Raw genomic sequence first — 17505 nt, forward strand, 5'->3', positions numbered from 1 at the left:
GTATACACACAAGATTTATGAATTGTATCCCTATGAATCTATGATAGCCTTTCATCACCTAATCTGTCGATCATCAATCATAAAATCTTCAAAGAACACCAAGAACAATCTTAACTGAAAAACTCTGAGATGAAAAGGGTAATTTGGTCCTTTAAATATTTTGATATTTTATAATTAAAACTAATAAAATAGTGAAGGGTAAAATAGACTTTTCACATGTTTTAAGGCTAGGTTTGGATGACAAATTTCACCGGGGGTGTGATTGTCTAAAAATAAGAAAACTTTCATCTAATTGTCCTTGTCCTTACTCAGGGAGTATTGCTTGGGCCAAGAATGTACTACTATTTACCTTAACAACATTTAATTAAATGTGCACTTAAATTATTTTATTTTTGCTTCTCTAAAGTTATTACATGTAAATAAGCAAACAACCCCTCCTATTTAGATTCAAAAAAGAAAAAAACGTAGAAAATCATATTTCAAATGAATAAAAAGTTTTTGTTCCGAAGAACAAAATTCAGTTTTCTCCAAGTTTTTATTTTTTCTTCTTCCATTCTTTGAAAAATCAATTTCCTTTTGATAATCAATATTGCTTTATTTGTTAATGCCGAGAAATTTATTTCCAAATTTACACTTTCTGTAATTAGCGCCCCATTTGGCAACCCAAACTTGGCTTAGTATATAGAACAATTAACTTTTCCCGATTATGTTGTTTATACCTGTATGTGAAATTATGATTTTACCCTTCCTAATGAAAATTTCTAAATTGACCCTACAAATATGTAGGGGCAAAATAGGGCGTCTTCAAGGATCCTAAGGGCGAAGGAAGAGAATCAACCCTAGGGGAGTAGATTGCTACGCAAGTATCAAACAGAGGTAAATAGTCTTTAGCTTTTAGGCTCCTGATTTTTCATTTGCAAAACTCCAACCTACCTTCAAATAAAAAAAAAAAAACTCCAACTAACTTGTCCTTTCCGGCTACTACCGCCATGACTGATGGATGTTCCTCCTCCTATTCCTCCTCAATGTAAGGTGAAGTTTCACGACCAATGACAAGACTTTCTTTTATAGAGTCGAGGTCACTACACAGGAGGGGGACTTGTATGCTAAAGAGGTTCTCACATGGTCCTCTCTACTTTAAGGAGAGGCAGTGGCCGCGTCGGCGTTGGCGGTGGAGAGAACTCAAATATGAGCCACAGTTAGAAGACATACTAAAAAGATTGACTAATTTAAAATTCCATTAAATTCTAATTACAAAGCATCAAATTCAAAATCCATTCATAGTTTCAACTTTTTACAAAACTAGTAATAATAATAAATAAAATAAAATAACATGCCCATCTAAGGAGGCAGCAGGCGGATTGAGACGGGAATTCCCGCGCCCCCGTAACCGATTAAATCTCAAAGTCTAGTTTTGCTTATTCTGAGCATCCCAGTTCCCCTCTCTAGATCCTAGAGGTTGCTCATGCTCTCAGCCAAATCCTTGCAAAAGCTCATATTAAGCAATAACATGACAGAATAAAAGAAAAACAATAAGTGAGAATGTCTTACGAGCAAGGGTGTCCTTGCAAAAGCTGATTGACCAGGTTGGAATTGGAATCAAAGTGGATCCACTCTCACACCGATCAACTTAACTATAACTATACTCTAGATTCTTTTTAAGATCACAGAACCAAGTCATATAGATTATCCAACAAATAAAAAATAAACAATAAAGAAATATTTACCCAAAAAAAAAAAAAACCTTAAAAATTGACCATCTATTAAGCAACACTAGTACCCTAAAAAAACACACCCTAAAGATGAGCATCTATTGAGCAACACTACTACTCACTAGATAACCCTACACAACCGTTGTTGGAGATGGTGGTGTTCAACCGCTCAGTCTGAGAAGACCCGATGTCTGTGACAATGAAGTATGAGGCAGCAGGAGACAGTTTCAACAGTGGTGTTGTGGAAGCAGGCGACAGTGGAGGTGGAGAACGAAGACAGAGAAGATGGTGAATTAGGCTACCCTAGGAATTACGATTTGCGGAATGGTGTTTTGCTTGGTAACTGATGGCCGCCTTAGGACTAGGGTTTCCAAAGTATATACTAAAACATGGGCAGGGGTAACTTAGTTTCCGATTACTATTCAAAACAGCAGACAACAAAGCACTAGTTTATTTATTTATTTATTTTCAAGGTTAAAACAAAAATGTGTACCAAACAGGCCCTAACCAAGCATTCAATCTAAAAATTACCAATAAAACAGTCACTTTAAGAGGGCATGGGAATAAGTAGATTCAACTCTTTTCCAAACTACATATGACCGTATTGGATATACAGTTGACAGTCGAAACCTCCTGAGGCATTTTACCAGAGCCAAACATTGCATTTCCAATTGTAGTAAACAGCAGGGGGAGCTCGTATGAAATGAAAAATAAATAATAAACAAAAGCATCATAATTTGAGTTAAAAGCAACAATACAGAGTCCCACTTGTTCACAAAGTCCCATCAAAACACAAGCCGGCCTCAAAATAACCCTTTCCCCGGGAATCAACTAATATAAACAAGCACTATGAAACCCCAAAAAAAAAAAAAAAATTTAAAATTTAAAAAGAGAAAAAAAAAGGCTATATGTGTATATTATATATACAAAGCACAATACTACAAAATCTACAATGTAGTAAATCATGAAGATACTACTACTACTACCACTACTACTACTACTACTACCAAAAAAAAAAAATGATCGATAGAAAATGTGAAGTATTTTTCTTTTCTTTTTTTCCTCTTTTATTTTTATTTTTTTTCATCTCCACATGCTTTCGTGCATGAGTTGTGTTAACCCACCCGAGTCCAAATAAGTAAAACCACTATGAGATTCCCTTGACAGACAAAATAAATAAAATAATACCGTGACAATGTCCTTATCTTTTAAGGCAGCACTTGTCTCAAGTGTGTCCTTTATCCACAGGTGAGTAACTGAACCTGCCATTCCAGAAATGGACAAATTGGCATCTGACAGTAAAAACAAAATCACAAGTGGTTCTCGAGCTCTTTTCCCGCCCTAAAAGTTACCTCTTTCTTAGTAGTATACCGAGGGGCATGGGCACATCAGTGGCCAGACTCCACAATCGATGACTGTTCTTCAGTGCCAACTGCAGCATCAGTAGTAGCTGGGTTGCTTGGTCTAACCTCTTCAGTTACCGGAAGTTTTATCTTAGGTGACAGCCGCTTAGCTTCCTCATTTGTGTAAATAAAAATCTTCCTCGCCATGCTGCAGAACTCACTGAAAATACAACCAAGAATACAGATTACTAATCTTGGAAGTCAAAAAGACATTTATGGAAGTGTCAGCCAGTTAACATAATTGTAACCATAACTCATCCTGATACCAATTTCTTTATATTACTTACTGAATCTTCGTTATCAATTGTTAATTTGCCTCAATCAAGTATCAAAGACCATAACAAGTACTGAATTCCAAGAATGGGAAAATTTCACAATAATTATGTGGTCAAGTACTCGTGTTGAAGGTCAGGAATTCATGCAGGATTCGGCATTGTCTTTCATTCCAAGGTGTTCGGGAAGGATGAATCGCTCCCGAAAAGGAACTCTTGGGGACAAAATAATAAATGGGATAGGTTCGATCTATGGTCATTAGAGCCTCCTAAAAGGATCTACTAAATTCATCGAGTTGTTCCAAAGGATCAAAACGGCCAATTATTAATGGAATTCCTTGTCGGCTGTAGAATCTACGTTGAATCACCATTTAGCAGGGCTACTAATTCTTTGATTCAAAATTTTAAGAAACTTATTTACTTCCAAGAAGTAGATTCTGCTTTAGTAGCTTAGGCTTGACTTAAATTAATCACACATACCGCCAGAAATTCTGACAAAAACCTAATGTAAGATACAGATTCCCAACCATGAACACTCCTAGAACTTTGAAGAAATGTCAATAATCTCACTTTATGATTTCACTTCACGTTCAGCCATAACTAGATTTGGTAAAAAATTGAAAATATTTTGAAGTGAAACCACAAATTGGTTTTCGAGATATTATCCAAAACCATACATGCATTATGAACATGAACCATGTATCCAGTTAGAGGGCTTCAAATTCCATTATTTTAAGTTTGACAGACACTGCAAGTAGGAAAATACAAAAAGAAGAGAACAAACAGCGGCAGCAACAAACAAAAGAAGTTTCAAGTTTATGCCACTTAACTGCCATGGATCATCCCCCACCATCATCCTGTCATTCTCATCATCAGTGTAGACGACCTTCCATTTCTTCGCTGATCCACAGAGTTCACCATCTATTTCAAACATCTCCTCCAATTTCTTGAGCAGATCCTCATATCGATCCAAGCGTGTCAAATCTACAGCCCTCCCAACAGCAATCCCTTGCATGTGAACCTGGATAAAGAGTAACGTCAGAACACTGTCATTTGGAATGAAGCATCGGACACCATAAAAAACCAGCCAACCCAGTAGGATACTTTCAGTTTAAATTTTAATCTCAAACAAAAATGCAGCCTGACAAGTCGCAAAACTCGTGATTCTAACATTCTATTCTAACTTCTAATGATCATTTTGGAGATGTTATCTAGAGCACTGCAACCTCAGGCAAATGTGCGGGGGTGCTTATGCAATAGATAGATGTGGTTGACAAGTAGGGCTACAACCAAATACATCAGCCTCCTCAGTGTCCCTAATCAGATCTTTTTACAAAAGCTCATAACTTCCTCAAGGAAATCTCCACGATTCAGAAAATAGAGACTTGTATCTCTTCCTTTCTTGTGGTCCTGCTGGAGGGGACTTTCTTGTTTGATATACGCTACATTCAAATCAAAGCATTGAGAGGATAGCCAAATACCTTTGTGCAGCTACGAATTTGTCTGTTTTGTGACTCACTGGGAGATCTCAGGCATGATTTCTCAGGCTCACAACTTACTGAAGGAATATCAGATCGATAAATATTTGACGGTTCAGAATGCCTATCAGATTCAGTATCCGCAGATGGAACTGGAAGATCCTTCCCTCCTGCTCCAGTCATTGCTGGCCAAGTTTCTTCCGCAGTAGAGTTTTCAAGTAGGTCAATCCCAAATAGCCTGCAGCCATTGCTAGTGCCCTGTCTTTTTTCCCCAGATTCTTTGTTAACGAAAGGTCTACAAGACTCGGTTATGGTATCCATCTGATTAAACCGATACAATGACTTGCTGGAAATTGGGGTAAAGGAACTGTTCTCACTGCAGCTGAGAGAGGTGGCCTTTGTAGCAGAGAATTTAGGTGATGGATGGTGGTCTCGACCACCTTGCGGATCATAATACGACAAACCCAAGGGAGACTCAGTTGGGGTTTTCCACGTGCCTAGAGGCACAGACAATTTTCAGTAAAAATCTACATAAAGTGGAATCGCAATGAAGACCAGACGTTTATCATACCAAGTGGAGAAAGATCAGGCACTGACGAAGGTAAAACTGGTGGTCGAGCACGCTTGTTCCTCTGAGGTGGTTGGGAGTTTGAAGGAGTTGCTGCCACAAGTGGCTCTAATTCCCAAGGTGAAACACTTTCTGGACGCAGAATTGATGAAGGTTCATCCCATTGAACCTGCACGTGGATAAAAAACGATGTATAACTTGCACAATCACAATAAGTCAACAATCCAACCATTCCTTTTAATGGGGATGCCTATGAGTGTGGGTGTGTGTGTTTGTGCATGTGAGAGGGGGAAAGGGAGAGATAAAAGAAAAAGAACTCAAGACCTAAAGCGAACTTCACTCCTAAGCAACTCCCAGCAGATGACTTGTTTCAAAGAAGCCAACTGATCGTATAGCAGTCATCCCCTCTAGTTGCAGTCCAAGTGTTTAAATGATGAGGTGTTAAAAGAATTTCGAGGTGAGATGATTCATTTTCAAGATTACTGCTACAGCCGGAGAAAAGTTCACTAACAGGAACTGATTCCTACTTTTACTTTCACCAAAAGTAAAATCATAATTTTGATTTCTTAAGCCGAAATAGAAAGTAATCATGTTTAGTTATTTATTATGTTTTCAATATTTTGAAAGTAAGATAATAGAAAGTAAGTTCAATAACTTTGATTTTGATTTTTAAATTATAAGTAATATATACATATATATATATATATATATATATATATTTATTTATTTATTTATAATACCTTTCTGTATATTTCCTTACACCTGCCAAACTCACCCACACCACCAAACACACCTCACTATCTCACCAATGGCTCCCACGATGATCAGGAGACTCCCGCCGTATTCTGGCGGTCATCACCGGAACAAACAGAGATTCAGGTAGAAATAATATTGCGGCGCAGATCGTTGAGGGACTGAATTCTTGCTGAAGTGATGTACTTGTTCGGCTTCGAACACGGGATTGGAGTGGTGGTTGATGGGCGTCACCGTTGAGTGTTGAAATCTGAGCATTTCTTGGTGGCAATGAAATTGGTTATATTGTGATTCTAATGATTTGGGTTGGGTGATTTAAAAGTCTTTGTTTCTGGGTATTGATCTTTTGTGGCAAAAATTGTAGTTTGGTTCTCATATTCATATTTTTCACAAGTTGAATTTGGGGATGTACTTGTTACTTGTATTGTTAGAATCTAAACCCATCCTTTTTCAGGGCAATTGTTGTTGTTTGGTCTTTCTCCGTGGTTCGTATTCCTTGAAGCTTTGTTATTATTTATTTTTCTCTTTTTTGGTTTTGAATTTTTGGTGGGTTTTTTGGTTCTGGGTATTTGTCATGGATCTGGTGGTAGCCGGTTTTGTAGCCGTTGTTGCTGATGAATGGTTGTCTCAATAGCAAGGAGTAGGTCTGTTGGAGAGGGACGAGAAACACAGGGTTTTGCCAATGTTATAAATGACGGGGGGCAGCGTCAATTTTAATGAGTACCGTGTTGCTACAGTAACAGAAAATAATTCCCCTCTACAGCGGAGGAAACACAGAAAGTAATAAAAACTCACTTTTGCTTTCCTTCTTTAAATGTGAACGTACTTTCTAAAAGATGAAAAGTAAAATTATATTAGTAAACATGATCTAAACTTTTGTTTTACTTTTAGGAATTGACAGTAGAAAACAGGAATTACTTCCTGTTAGAGAACGGCCCCTATGTTTTGTGACTAACTTAAATGCATGATTCTTCCATAATATAATTCGACAAGTGAAGGATGTACAGTGCCACAAATTAACCACTACATAGAATTTATGTTAAAATTGCACATAGATCAAATACATAAATGTCAAAATATAAGCATAGCTCCATCTTGCAATACACTCTTGAAGAATATCCTCCTTTCCAAAATGGTATTAAAAATCAAATGACCAAAATAACCCAATTATTCTAGCCTTGTGAGACAAATCCATGTAGGGTATGAATTCAAGTTGGTTTTTCAAGATGTGTGAGAAGTAGAATAATATATTCCATCGCATGAGGTTCTTAAGAACAAAGTTTGCAGATTATAAAGGTTGCTGCCACCAGCCAAATTACATGAATGCAAGCAACCAAGTCTTAACACCTAAACTCACCTAGTATTCCCACAACAGTAAGATACACTTTTTCTTTTGCAAAATCTCTAAAGAGCTCATTTGGATTATCCCATAGAAGTGGAGCAATTAAACATTTTTTCCTTAGCAGGTGATGGTGGTTATCCACATCTTAAAAAGTGAATATAACATTGTAGTAAAAGAAAATCCAAACATCATTGCATAAAATCTAAATGACTAGGGGTGCGACTTGGGAAGGCCAACCCAATTTTTCACGGGCTTGAGCAACAATTAGAGTTATGCCTGGGTTGAAAAATATCGACCCGAACTTAATTAGGGTTGGACTTGGGTTGAGGTGCCATCAACCTGATCCCAATATATCAAGTTCGGGTCGATATTTTTCAACCCAAGCACAACTCTAATTGTACAAATTGTTACTCAAGCCTGTGAAAAATTGGGTTGGCCCACCCAAGTCACACCCTTAGTCGTCTATAAAAATATCCACCCGAACTTAATTATATTTGGACTTGGGATCAAGTTGATGGCACCTCCACCCAAGTCCAAACCTAATTAAGTTCGGGTCGATATTTTTTAACCCAGACACAACTCTAATTATACAAATTGTTGCTCAAGCCCGTAAAAAATCGGGTTGGCCAGCCCAAGTCGCACCCCAAGTCGCACCCCAAGTCGCCTATAAAAATATCGACCCAAACTTAATTAGATTTGGACTTGGGTTGAGGTGCCACTAGTCGTCTATATATAGGTTTGGACTTGGGATCGGGTTGATGTCACCTCAACCCAAGTCCAAACCTAATTAAGTTCGGGTCGATATTTTTCAACCTAGGCACAACTCTAATTGTACAAATTGTTGCTCAAGCCCGTGAAAAATCAGGTTGGCCATCCCAAGTCGCACCCCTAGTCGTCTATAAAAATATCGAGTGGAACTTAATTAGGTTCAACCCGGTCCTAAATTCAAATCTATTTATATATATATAGGTTTGGACTTGGGTTGAGGTGCCATCAACCCGAACCCGATCCCAACCTAATTAAGTTCGGGTCGATATTTATATGTATAATATTCAAATTATGATAATCTTTTTCTTTTATACTTCCTTTGTTTAAATCTTCATTTTATTGCTCATGAACGCTTAAAGAGTATTAATTTCTTATGAATTTGTTTGTAATTTTTTAAAAATTTGTATTAAGTTTAACTTTTTTGGTGCTTTGGAGTATTATAATATGAAAAAAACTCGAGATCGCTTTAAATTTTTAGCATGAAGATTGACCATATGGGTAACCTAAATTAACCTAATTTCCTAACCCGAATTTAAAAATTCAAGGACGGGTTGGGTTAGGATTGAACAATTCATATGTCGGGTTAGGCTTGAGTTGTATCTCCAACCCGCCTGACTTGGGCTTGGGTTGAGTAGTTTGGGTTGAAGGTTGGGTGAGGGTTTAACATTTCATATGTTGGGTTGGGCCTAAGTTGTATCTCCAACCCGCCCGAGTTACAGTCCTACCTTTGACACATCATGACACTAAATTTAAAACCGATCATAAAGCTCAATTGAAGAAAACTACCTTTAAGGATCTCCACTCAGAATCAGGCCATTTTGATGATGTGTTTTCTCCAAAGCCAACAATTGTTCCACTAAACCTGAATAAATATAAAAATACATAACATGGCAAGTAGAAATATTTCGAAATCCTAAAAGTAAAAAATAAAAAATAGGCAAGCTACAAATATACCTTCTTTCAGGGACTTCTTCCCCCTCAAACTTCATCTTAAACCTCATCCCAACAGAGAGCTTTCGGCTCCGAGCTTCAAGGTACTTGTTCACACCTACGATGAACTCAGACCGACTTGTCCTGCCACAAACAGTGCTACTTTAGTAAAAACAATCTTTCTCAACAAAACAACATGGCAGAAAGACGTCTAAAGAACATATTTACAAACAAGATGGAAGGTGATTGGGTTAATCTACTGTATTGAGAGCCAATTTCATAATCACATGTGAGGATACAAGGAAAAAGAAATTCAAACAGAAGAATGCTGAACCATCATTTGATAAATGTGTCATTTTTTTCCACGAGAGGGAAAAAAAGTCTATACATAACTACTAATCAAATAAAACGTCATTGTTAAATAGAAATAACTATCAAACAAATAAAAAGTCTATACATTGCAAACCTTAGATACTTCATTATTGCAATTGGAACATCAAAATCTCAGCAAAAATTGAGTAATCACTAACAACGCTGAATATATATTTCCAAAATCAGCACTTGCATGCTTGAGAATCAGAAAACTGATTTCCCAATTCCAAATAACACTGATGAAATTGAATGCCAAATTGCCAATCAGAGCAGAAGGATATCAACTAGATAAAAACAAAATGTACACATATACGCCCATACGAACTATTAACAACCTTGGTTTATAAAAAACAGAAAAGAGGGATCCAGTTGCGATGGCATGTGATGCAGTAGCAAGAACCCCTAGATGCATACTATGACTGGATATAACCGAAGATGGCATATTGCTTAGTTGTCTCATGAGCCTCCTAACTCCAACCCGCAACTCACCGTTTTCGCCCCTAAAAAAAAGTAGATAAAAAATTTAATAATTTGACAAGTAATTCACAAAAAAAAAAAAAAAATAGCAACTCCATCACATCATGCATGACAAATCTTACCTCAGAAAAATAAAAGCATCACCAGCAACTAATTTTTTGGCACTAACAAAGACACTCCACCCGGTTGTGAGTAAATGGCGCCTAGGTTGCCCTGCAAGTAATGCTACAACTTATGTATGCTGAAATATAAATCATAAATAATAAGAACAATTTTAACATTCAATGCACAGGAACCCACATCGAGAGGTTCAAAAATCCTGTAATTCTTACCAGCATACAATTTGTATGGGCATGGATGTCCCGCAACATGGAGTTACCGCACATAAAGCACATTAAAAAAATTTAATCCCAAATGCCTCTTTATTTTAGAAGAAGGAAGAAACAAGACAAAAATAAAATCTACACAATTATATAAATATATATATATATGTATGTAAATGACAGAATATACAGACAAATTTATGTTAATAGGACGCTTACTTTAATGGGGAAAAAATCCGAAACAAAAACAGACTACCTTGCAATACAATTTCCTACAAGCATATTCCAGAATATTGCTCTATGGTATGGAAATTGGACTTTCAGTTAAGTGAGCCAGGTATTACTTTCTTTATCCTTTTTAGGACTAACAATAAGAATTGGGCCCTTAACCCGGACTTTCATTTAACATGCCCACTGTGGCTGTGATACAACTCCTTCGGCTTAATTGAGCTAGGAATAATGAAAAGGGTACAATCAAAAGTAGGAAAAACTAATCCAGATATATGAAAGCATCTCCAAGGCCAAGGCCAAGGCCCATCTAGGAATTACTTCAACATTGGTTTACAATATCAAAACATCCTTCCACACATAAAGCCCTTTCATTTAACATGCCCACTGTGGCTGTGATACAACTCCTTCGGCTTAATTGAGCTAGGAATAATGAAAAGGGTACAATCAAAAGTAGGAAAAACTAATCCAGATATATGAAAGCATCTCCAAGGCCAAGGCCAAGGCCCATCTAGGAATTACTTCAACATTGGTTTACAATATCAAAACATCCTTCCACACATAAAGCCCTTTCATTTAACATGCCCACTGTGGCTGTGATACAACTCCTTTGGCTTAATTGAGCTAGGAATAATGAAAAGGGTACAATCAAAAGTAGGAAAAACTAATCCAGATACATGAAAGCATCTCCAAGGCCAAGGCCAAGGCCCATCTAGGAATTACTTCAACATTGGTTTACAATATCAAAACATTCTTCCACACATAAAGCCCTTCCATCGTAATACTGAACTAGACTCGTTGATTCCTAAGATCCTATTGGAGATCCAGGAACTCAGCATCTTCCTTTGCAAAAAGCTAACTTGTATTTCCCAGGATCCACCATTAGCACCCAAAACAGGTTACCTGAAACTATTCAGAACCTAACCTCGCTCAAACTCCAACAATCATCAAACAACATGACTATGGATTATTGAGCACGCGTCTTATGGAACCACTACCTACTGCTAAGAATTGAACAGGAGTCCCGTACATATTTGGAAAGAACCAGTACAATAGATCCAAAATGGATTAAAGAAATTTAAATGCACAACCATGGCATTCACTACCAGACAAGTCAAAAATATATGCTAACCTCGAAAGATGTGACGAAAATGCCATTCATTGCCATGAAGATCAGTCGCAACCAATTCCTGCCAGGGCGGCTGTTGGGACATATCCTGACAAGGAAATTGAAAGCTAAAACCAGGCAGGAAAAAATCTAAACAAAATGAAAATTGTTATGCTAGGTAGTGCTGAAGCAATACATTATAAGTAAAGGTGACGTAAAAAAAAAAAAAAAAAAAATTAAGGTTACCAAAGGAGGCAAACAATCATCCGCATGTCTCCGAAGAACAGAGAATCCACCATGGGTGCTAGTGTCAGAAGCAGTAAGTGTCTTGCAAAATGAATGGGTGTTGCACCTTGGAGGGTCCGGGGGAGGAGGATCTGGGCTAGTGACTTCACCTTGCTGATCCACAGAAAAATAACCCAAGCATGAGAAGCATAAAGGACCAAGTATAAATACCATAGGTTAGACGCAGTCGCACACTATGGTGGAGAGCATATTCATTCAATTAAGCATTTAGGGGGGAAATTTGTTCAGAAATTCCAAGTTTTGCAATGAAATCAAGGGAGAGAGAACTCACATCTGTTTCAGGAAGTAAAGTTATCTGGGCATAAACTTCGTCACTTTCTTGTTCAGCCTGCATTCCAGGATATAAACTACTAAGCAAAAAAAGAAAGAAAGAAACCAAAATTCTGGTGCCGTCCCATGAAATATATATAAAACAAATAAAAAATAAAAAAAGATACTTTTATGAGCATGTAAATAGAACATGAAAGAACTCACACGAAGCTGGATATTCACAACTTTACAAAGTATCTTTGCCGGTAGATTAAATGAAGGGAGCTGCTGGTCTACTCCTTGATGAGTTGACGCTTCAAGCTGTAAAAAGAATCAAAATCTGTAAAACAGTAGAAACAGAACCAATATGCTAAAAGATAATCGAAGAATAAAGTGGATGTAAATGACTCTAGCCACTCTATTTTTTTTTAACATTATGGCAGATATTATACAAAAGTTCCACACAAGTTACCACATCCGGATAAAAAACTTTGTGCATTAACCAAAGGGACAAGAATATGTCAAAAATAAATAACAAAAAACATAAATAAATAAAAAAAAGTATTAGCTATGTGCAACTAAAATGGATAAACATCGTGATTCAGGCAAATCTTGCTAGTTAACTAAGAAATATTTATGTTCCTGCTCATATATATACAATAACTAATACTACACATCAATATATATAACAACTAATACGATCTTGCACAGTAAAAATAAAAAACAAAATAAAAATTGATTTAAAATATATATATATATATATATATATATAAATATTGAGGCCAAAAGTGACCCAGAAAATTTCCATCCATGTCAATGTAACTACAAATTAGGATTAAGAGGTATTATTTTCAAAATAGATCACAAACAAAAATAACCTCAACATACCTGTTCCATGTGACCTTGTGGAAAGTAGTAAACTCTTTCCCTTTCACGAGGAAGAGTGGCAAGGGGTCCAGCACAAGCATGCCACAATTCCTTGTACAAAGCATCACCTATATAAGTGAAACACCATAAAAAATATACATGAAGTAATAGAAGAGGAAATTAGATAAGAGAAGAAACAATCATAAACATACAGTTATGAATGGGATTTTTATGGAATCTGGACAATTAATATTTCCTTGGGAATATAATACGAAGTTGCTGACTACTGCTTGAGAAATCTTACAGAGACAGAAACCACTAAAAGGTGCCAACATATGCCACTAATGATATGTATCAAAATTAGCATTGACACGTGACTAAGGCATGGAATTCAAAAATAAAGAAGCATGAACATATCCCGTGTAATATATATATATATATATATATATATATATATATATATCTTAGTGTTACACCAAGAAATGGTATTAAAATAAATCTGTTACGCCCCTCTATCAGCCTACACTTTTATATTAGATGGTAATAACACGGTATCAAAGCCAAATAATAATAAGATCCTTGACGAAGCACAATATATTCACATGGATGCCCTACCCAATACGGATAAAATGTGAGGAGGAGTATTGAAATGGACTTATTACACCCCTCTCTATTAGCTTAAGCTTCTAGAGTAGATGGAGGTTAATAAATGGACACCAAGTAGTGATTCAATCAGAATCATATGATCAGGTTAATGAAACACAAATGAAAAATGTGAACCAATAGTTCTACTTGGTTGCCAAGAGAGCTGAAGAAAAGAAAACATCATCAAATTTGAGTGCTCCATCCTGTTCATCAAAAGGACCTTATGAAATTAAAAAACCCAGCTATGCCAACTATGTTCTACTTTTTAGAGCTAAGCGGAAAATTATTGGGTCCAAAATTTCATTTTCAACCAAGCATAGGAATACCGAAAAAGAAAATTTAATTTTATATAAGAAGAATACTTGGGGCAGCTGTATTTTTCAAGAACATAGGCATTGAGAGAATCAAAACTCAATAAGTGCATTGAAAGAATAGGCAACAAGCAAAACGCCCACTGGGATAGCAAGTGTTCTACTTCTAATTCTCGGTCAAATAATAATTAACAGCCATCTATAACTAAACAAAAGTGGATAGCAAGCTCGGACCTGAATTAGACTGTCCAGAGAACTGATTTGCACCAACATGTGCCATGAAAAGAACCCACTGAAGTATCCAGATTCCAGGGTATTCAATTTAGAGATCACAATAGTCCCCAATTTAAGGGAGAAACCTTCTTCTGCATTAAAGGCAATTGTGTTGAAGGATTCAGAGACAGAACCAAGTAATAAAACTAAACAACAATAAGTATTAATAAAATCTCCAGACATATAATAGGAAAAAGATAATCACCACAGCAGGTGCCATCCAAGACGGCTGATTAAAGCCCTTTAATACAAAAAATTGTGTTTCTCAGATTTCTAGCCTGAAATGCAGCGGACAAATTTCTGCTTAGGTATATTCCGGGGCTCTTTAGTGTCGATGAGCGAATATACACAGGGCATGCAAAAAGCATAAACCTTTCAAGTGTTGGACTATGTGCTTCAAAAATTTAAGCTTAAAATTTGGGGGGAAATTCTCTGCAAATTTTTTTTAATTAAAAAAAAAAAAAAAAAAAAAAAAAAAAAAAAAAAAAACATGTTTGGTAAACTTCCAGAAAAAGATGATAAGACGTTTCATGAAAAGAGGAACATGTCAGTAAAACCCCCTTTAAAAAAATTAAAATTTTAAAAATAAAAATAAAAACTCATTAAGTTTGTGCAGAGCCGTTGTCTTGTTCTAGCTTTACAGTTTACACAACTTCATTTGGATTGAGGGATTTAGAGGGATTTGGAGAGAAAAGAAGGGGAAGGATAGTGTTAAGTGTGTTTGGATGAAGAGAATAGAAGAGAAAATAAAGGATTGGGAAGGATTTGGAGGGATAGTCTATCTCTCCAAATCCCTCCAACTAAATCCTTCCAATTTTGAGAAGATTTGAGGGGATAGGAAACAATTTAAGTAAAATTTTCATTAGAGATAAAATTAGCCTTCAAAATTCTATACACAAAATTTATATTACATTCAAGTCCTAGGTCAAAATATTAGGGCGTAGCTTCTCTATCTCCCCTTCTCTCACATCTGCAAATCAGAATCTGAAGGGAAAGCAAGGAAGGTGGTTGGTTGTTCCTGTGTTGTTGTTAAGGATTACGGGAAGAAACACGGGGTCTTCACATAGTTCAGGAGTATGTAAAATCCCATTAAGCTTACAGCTGAGATTGAGGATCTTTTTCATTGAGGGGTTTTTTCTTTAGTTAGTTTTGAGCAGTTTGTATCTCCTTTTCTAGAGATATTATACAAGGGTGCATGGGAACACTATTTATTTATCATCCTGTCTTCTTATTTGAATCATGAGGAGTATTTGTCTTATCAAAAAAAAAAAAAATACAGAAGTCCAAGAGAAACAAAATTTGGAGGAAAAGAAAGAGAAAACGTGTTGCAGAAATGCTTGCAAAGGAGGTGCTTACATTTTCAACCTGTTTTTATTTTGAATCTTTTGTTTGTGGATATGGATTTGGGCCCCTTAATCTAAATTAAATCCACTGTTTAATGTAACTTTAGGATCCATAATTAGATTATTAGAATGTTAGTGACATCCTTGACCAATTTGACGTTCCAAATTACAAGTATTTCATCTTGTTAGGAATAAATTATAAGGATTTTATATAATACAAGTAATTCAAAAGGGTAATTCAAGCTTTCCAAATTACAAGTAATTCAAGCTTTGAAAACAAGCTATTTTATTTACATTAGATACAAAAGGGTAATACAGTAATTTGATTATTATCCTTTCCTTTCTTTTCACTTCTCTGTTTTATTCAAACAATATTATGCTTTTCTTTTCTTTTTTTCTTTTTTTTTTTTTTCCTATCTATCCAAACATGAATATAAATTATAGCTATCCTTTCCTTTCTTTTCCTTTCTCTCCTAATCCTTTCTTTTCTTTTCTCTCCTGTGTATCCAAATGAAGCCTAAAATGATAAGCAAACATATCAAGAAACATAACAAAATCACACCATTAGACAACAAGGGGAGAGAGAAAAAATAATAATAATAAGTAATACAGTCAAATTTGGTCATTACATTTCCACAAAACTCTAGACCGATCACGCTTAGCGCAAAACAACCGCACTAATATGAATAAACACTTTAAAATGGCTCAATCTTCACCGTCACCAGGAAATATAAATTCAAATTCGACTTGATTATATATATGTTCATATACATGTGTACACAGGTAATCGAATAGCACGAAATGAATATAAATAAACCGAACAGAGGATTATAACATCAAAAAATTAACTAAATCACGAAAAAATAAAATATAAAAACACAGCAATAACTATGAGCTTACACAACAAGGCAAGTGATTCAAACTCTAGCCGAATCAATCCACCATTCCTATCGCAATCAAGAGCTTCGTGAGATTGCTTTCAAACAAACACACAACAACAACAAACAAAGAAAAGGCAGAGATCGATAACACAATAATTAGGGTTTGGAAAAGGGTAAAGATAGATAGGAAGTACACGGTCTGCGCCCGTAGAAGCCGACACGACCCCTATACTGTTATACAACAATTAATTGAAGGCTTCAGTCTCATTCTCTCTCCTCCTCTATATATATATCCGTAATATTATACAGTCTTTGTTTGTTTCTCTCTCTAGATTTTCTTCCACTATTTTCTCTCTCTAGGGTGGACCTCGGAAGAGTGGCGTCAAAAGAGGATAGACTTGAGATTGCATATCCCAATAATTCATAGTAGTAGTAGGTGTAATAATAATAATAATATGTGGACACTCACACCCTGCCAAGTAACAGCGATCAAACGCGTGCCCTAATGCCCCTACAAGTTTCCCCTCCTGTGTTCACGCGCAAAAAGTAAGAAAAGCCAACTTAACAATTAATTAATAAATTAATTACTGCTGATAGTTATTAAGTCCGTAATTAAGAAATACGGAGCATGTTGACTGTATTTTTGTGACTGATTGATAATTCAATTCACCACCTTATTTTAAGTGAATTGAATATTTTTTTAATTAATTACTTTTGTGTCCACTTATAATTCAATTATTAAAATTTTTAATACTTAATTTTTTATTTGATATTTATCAAACACTAAGTTTTTTTGTTTTAAAGGTAAGCATCACCTTAAGTTGATTCTGCATAAGCTACAATCAAGGGACCTGTGAGGTCTACTGTCATAGGGGTCGATTTTGAGTATGAATCTC

The 17505-nt window shown here is 35.9% G+C and overlaps 1 protein-coding gene across 3 annotated transcripts; it reads right to left on the minus strand.

The window, feature by feature from the left end:
* Positions 1-2409: 2409 nt before the first annotated feature.
* Positions 2410-17008, minus strand: LOC132300551 (auxin response factor 1-like). 3 transcript variants are annotated; one of them, XM_059797681.1, is made up of 17 exons: positions 16806-17008; positions 16617-16675; positions 14347-14477; positions 13178-13284; positions 12515-12610; positions 12312-12368; positions 11981-12133; positions 11759-11843; positions 10198-10288; positions 9934-10098; positions 9251-9370; positions 9083-9158; positions 5437-5602; positions 4869-5362; positions 4218-4408; positions 3065-3275; positions 2410-2974 (listed from the first exon to the last, which is right to left on the minus strand). In XM_059797681.1, exons 3-16 carry the CDS (start codon positions 14390-14392, stop codon positions 3101-3103), a joined length of 2022 nt encoding a protein of 673 aa, XP_059653664.1. In that variant the 5' UTR covers positions 14393-14477; positions 16617-16675; positions 16806-17008; the 3' UTR covers positions 2410-2974; positions 3065-3100. The 3 variants fall into 3 exon arrangements, with proteins under 3 accessions (XP_059653664.1, XP_059653665.1, XP_059653663.1); XM_059797682.1 differs by having other exon boundaries at positions 16629-16675; positions 16804-17008; XM_059797680.1 differs by having other exon boundaries at positions 16629-17008.
* Between the last annotated feature and the right edge of the window lie 497 nt (positions 17009-17505).

This window comes from Cornus florida, unplaced genomic scaffold (genome assembly GCF_030987335.1).
Source record: "Cornus florida cultivar Cherokee Brave unplaced genomic scaffold, ASM3098733v1 CherokeeBrave_3.0.0_Hap2_Chr03, whole genome shotgun sequence".
Classification (NCBI taxonomy): domain Eukaryota; kingdom Viridiplantae; phylum Streptophyta; class Magnoliopsida; order Cornales; family Cornaceae; genus Cornus; species Cornus florida.